The following is a 4,939-nucleotide window of genomic DNA, read 5'->3' as shown; positions in this document are numbered from 1 at the left end:
ACCATGTTGACCAGGATGGTCTCGATCTCTTGACCTCGTGATCCACCCACCTTGGCCTCCCAAAGTGCTGGGATTACAGGCGTGAGCCACCGCGCCCGGCCATGGCAATTTTATTTTTATTTTTATTTTTAATATAGGTAGGGTCTCACTATATTACCCAGACTGATCTTGAACTCCTGGGTTCAAGTAATCCTCCCACCTTGGCCTCCCAAAGTGCTGGGATTATAGGCATGAGCTCTTGTGCCCAGCCCCATGTCTTTATCGTCATTCTGTTCCAACCTGCTTGGCCAGTGATTTGCAGATACTAGGTATTCAATATATGTTGAATTGGATTTATTTTGTAGTGCATGACCTTTTTAAAATGGCTCAATTGGGCCAGGCACAGTGGCTCATGCCGGTAATCCCAGCACTTTGGGAAGCTGAGGAGGGCGGATCACCTGAGGTTGGGAGTTTGAGACCAGCCTGACCAACATGGAGAAACCCTGTCTCTATTAAAATAAAAATACAAAATTAGCCGGCTATGGTGGCACATTGCCTGTACTCTCAGCTACTCAGGAGGCTGAGGCAGGAGAATTGCTTGAACCTGGGAGGCAGAGGTTGCAATGAACCAAGATCATGCCATTGCACTCCAGCCTGCGCAACAAGAGTGAGACTCCATCTCAAAATAAAATAAAATAAAAATAATAAAATAAAATGGCTCAATTGTCATTTTCTCTGTGTTACTTCCAATTGGATTATAAGCTTCTTAAGAATGTGAAATGTATCTTAGGCCTTGGCCAGTTTCTTAGACTCCGTGTTAGTTTTCTCTTCTGTAAAATGGTAAAAATAATAGTCCCTCTTAGCTGTTGTTCCACAGCATCTAGAAGAGTGTTGTACCCATTGTAGCTGCTTAATAAACATTTGATCAATGAATCAAATCCAGTGCACCCAAGTGAGCAAACCTCTGGAAGGGTTACAGAAGAACCCATCCCATAGCTTTCTCCTAAATGCCTCCGTGACCCGAACAGAAGTTCGCCTCCTGGGTGTTGCTGCATTAATGAACTGACTACCTGTTTTGCTTTGTTTTGTTTTGTTCATAGTGGAAAACCTCAACCACTGTGAGTTTGCCCTGCTTCGAGACTTTGTCATCAGGTAAGATGTCTCCCCTCCCCCTGTCCAGATAGCAGGCTGAATTATTTGGGGTCAGGGTCTGTCTGTTCAGATTCACCTCCTGTGTCTCCAGGTCTCTATGACAGAGCTTTCTGCGTCAGTTCCAGCTCCTGTTGCAAACTGGAAGGGGCTGTAGAAGCATCCTTAGCTCCTGGGAGTGGGTCCCAGTCATTGGGTCCAGTCCCTTGAAGTGATGTACATCACCACCTCCTTTTCCTGCCCCTAATTCATCCTTTTTTTTCTCACCCTGTGTCCTCTAGGACCCACCTCCAGGACCTCAAGGAAGTGACACACAACATCCACTATGAGACTTACAGGGCCAAGCGGCTCAATGACAATGGAGGCCTCCCTCCGGTGAGCGTGGACACAGAGGAAAGCCACGACAGTAACCCATGATGACCCCTTCTCTGTGTCATCATACATACCCACTTCACATACACACATCCCAAATACCACCACCAACCACCTTCTTCCTCTCAGCTCTGTCCCACAGGCCTCTCTGGTATTTGTGGAGCATCTTGTCTATGTTGTGTGTGTGTGTGTGTGTGTGTGTGTGTGTGAACAAGAGAGCCTGTGTGTGTGCATGCAGGGGTGAGGTATTTTCACTGCCCTCCCTGGAGAGTCCCTTGTAAGTTTGGTTCCTCCATGCCTGTCCATTATCTGTCTCCTTTTTCTTGTATCCCAAAACAAAGCCCTGTGCCTCACTCAGGAGATGTGGGGGAGGTTTCATTTAAAAGTATTGGGAGCAGGTGAGCCACAGGCAACTCTTCTCTCGGAGCCTGCACACAAACTGGGACTATAGAGATTCTCCAAGGACAGATGGCAGGGAGCTAGACCTGGGTAGGGGGCAGGGAGTTCAGAACAACCCTCTCTGTAAGTTGGGGGTGGTCTGGGGTTAGGATGGGGCTTCCTGGGAAAAGGAAGGTCACGAGAGGGCAGAGAAGTAGGCCAGAGCTGGGTTCTTACAGAAAGAATCAGTGCCTACGAGTGGAGCTCCACCCTTCAGTCTGTGTTGTGTTCACTGTCCCAAAGCCACCACCTGTCACCAGAGCCTACTGCTGCTGTCCACTCACCTGGCCTCCGCTCCCAGGCCAGTGCCTGTCTCTGCTTCCTGCTTTGTCTTCTTTCTCCCTTTCCCTCCTTTCCTCATACATTTCTTTCTCTCCCTCTCTCCTGCCCATCTCTGACATCTTTCACTTCCTTTTAGATGAATCTACGTTAGGTTCATTCCTATATTTAGAATTTATGCCCAGTCTACTTCCAGAAATGACTTTAGGCTACTTTCAAATAAAATCACAAAAGTACAGGACAGGCTGGGTGCGGTGGCTCTCGCCTGTAATCCCAGCACTTTGGGAGACTGAGGCGGGTGGATCACGAGATCAGGAGTTCGAGACCAACCTCACCAACATGCTGAAACCCCATCTCTACTAAAAATACAAAAATTAGCTAGACGTGGTGGTGTGCACCTGTAATCCCAGCTGCTCGGGAGGCCGAAGCAGAGAATTGCTTGAATTCTGGAGGCAGAGGTTGCAGTGAGTCTAGATGGCGCCACTGCACTCCAGCCTGGGCAACAGAGCGAGACTGTCTCAAAAAAAAAAAAAAAAAAAAAGTACAGGACAGTACAAACTGAGATTGCCAGAGAAACTGAGCCAAAGAAAGGAAGAGGAAAGAAAGTTTCTGTAGTCAAACACCCGAACAAGCCTTGAGCTCACAGGCAGCCAACGTGAAGAGGGAAACACAGTGAGTGATGGAGTTCCCAGTGTCCAGTTAGAGGAAGCACACATGCTGGTCAGGCGAGACAACCTTTTATGGGGACATTAAGTTCTATAACTAATTCTAAAGAAGTATCAGAAACAATGTACATTATTTGTCTTAGTGATTTGGCTTCAGAGACAGATTTTTGACCACACCTCCCTTTTCTCCATCAGACTTCTCTCCCTTTTAAGCAGGCTTCTCTGTTGTTCCATTTGCCTCAAACATACTTGACCTCTTTCTTTTCTATTCCCTGTTACTTTTGTGCTGAAGCTAATTACATGTATGTCTTTCTCTGCTTTTCCCTAATTCCCTCTCCTCCTGACTCCTGCAGGCAGTCCCAGTGATACCCATTTTCATACACTTAGGCTTTTCTTGTCTCTCCCTGAAGCCCTGTATTTATTAATGCATATATTTCCCCTGTTTGCTGTACAAGTAAGTTACTCTTTTCCTTTAATCTGTAAGATTGATGAAGTTCGGGCCGGGGAAACAATTTAGCCTTAGGCAAGGGAAAACACCAAGTGAAACTGTTTACAATAACCTCATACAACCTCCTGTCCTATCTCCTGGTTCAGCTGAGGTTTTTCACTGGTCCTCTATGAATCCCAGCACTTACAATCCCAGTCTTTTATCACTCAGGTGCTAGGAAGAAAACACAGACTTAAGACCCAAGATTCAATGGACCAGGGGAAATGGGGGTGGTGATCAGGTCACCGGTGACCTCAAACCTATGGTCTCGGTCTTTCCTGGAGGCTTATTTGCCAACCCAGCCCTCATCCTCCCCTGCTTACAAAGTTACAGGGTAGGCTCCTGTCAGGATAGAACAGCAGTGCTACAGCCCAGAGGTTACTACATTTCAACAGAACAGGGATCCTTGGCTGCCAGAGAAGCAGTCCTGTATGGAGACCTTGGACCAGCAGGGGAAGATCTAGGGGTATGGGAGGTGGGTGTCGGAGAGGCTGAGTAGGAATGGTGCCTGACACCCCGAACCATGATCTCAGCCTCCATGGAGAAGGTATTTTATATGTGTGCTGCCAGCTGCTGGTCTCCACACCCTCAACAGTTCTCAACCCCCCCTGCAGGGAGAAGGCCTCCTGGGCACTGTCCTTCCACCTGTGCCAGCCACCCCCTGCCCCACTGCTGAATGAAGGCCATTTCAAGCGCTGCTTCTCCCTCCATTCCTCTCAGCTGTTATTGCTGCAGGGCCAAGCCCTTTTTAGTGCTGTGCTTGTCCAGCTCACCACCACAGTCCTTCTCAACCCTCAGTAGGTAGGAGGGGCCAGCTGCCTCTAGGACAGTTGCTTCTTCCACTTATCCAAACCACTCCTCTCCTCCCAGTGGAGTGGGGTTCTGCCAGCACTGCCCTACTGCATCGTCTGTGTCAGCCGGTCCCAGGCCATCTGCAGGGCAAAAGAACTCATCAAGAGCTCCTTCTGTCCTTGCAGACCCACCCCAGCTACTTGTAACCATCTCCAAGGGCAATGGCATTGCTCCCTACTCATTCATCTGCATGAGCTACTCTTGGCTTCCTTAAAGGGTCAAGAAAGCAATTTTTCTGCTTGCCAGATTCATTGAGATCAGCTGTGTGAGCCCCAATGTGGGACGAGGGTGTCTCCTTCATTGCTTAAAAGAATTCATGAGGGTGGGTCACTATAGATGTTGAGGAGCAAGGGCTAGGATCACTTTTTAAAAAATCACCACTTGTGGCTGGCCCAGAGTGCAGTTGTACATCCTCCCCATCTCATAACGTAGCCACTGAGAAAGAGTGGTTTTCCTCTCATCCAAGTACTAACCAGGCCCGACCCTGCTTAGCTTCCGAGATCAGAAGAGATCGGGCGCGTTCAGGGTGGTATGGCCGTAGACGGTTTTCCTAAGAAGACATTGCTGGAGTTGACTTTCTTATGTCCAAACAAACAAAAACCAAACACACACACAAACCCCCAGAAACCCACAATATGTACACTCTAAGGAAAAACTAGCGCCCTTCTGTCCGTTCAGCAATAAGAGGGATCTCTTCCCACCTACCCTACCTAGTCCT

At 48.3% G+C, this 4,939-nt stretch overlaps 1 protein-coding gene across 3 annotated transcripts in view; it reads left to right on the top strand.

The window, feature by feature from the left end:
• SEPTIN3 (septin 3) overlaps positions 1-4,314 on the top strand; it is a 24,603-nt gene extending 20,289 nt beyond the window's left edge. For all 3 annotated transcript variants that reach the window (XM_037731972.1, XM_017510308.2, XM_017510307.2), the window contains exons 9-11: positions 1,080-1,131; positions 1,410-1,503; positions 3,984-4,314. In XM_037731972.1, the coding sequence (XP_037587900.1) occupies positions 1,080-1,131; positions 1,410-1,503; positions 3,984-4,049 (212 nt within the window). In that variant the 3' untranslated portion in view covers positions 4,050-4,314. The remainder of the gene's footprint in view (positions 1-1,079; positions 1,132-1,409; positions 1,504-3,983) is intronic.
• Positions 4,315-4,939: the final 625 nt, after the last annotated feature.

The sequence above is a fragment of the Cebus imitator genome, unplaced genomic scaffold (genome assembly GCF_001604975.1).
Source record: "Cebus imitator isolate Cc_AM_T3 unplaced genomic scaffold, Cebus_imitator-1.0 Scaffold435, whole genome shotgun sequence".
NCBI lineage: Eukaryota > Metazoa > Chordata > Mammalia > Primates > Cebidae > Cebus > Cebus imitator.
The sequence above is the reverse complement of the archived record's forward strand: the minus strand, read 5'-3'. Positions and strand labels throughout refer to the sequence as shown.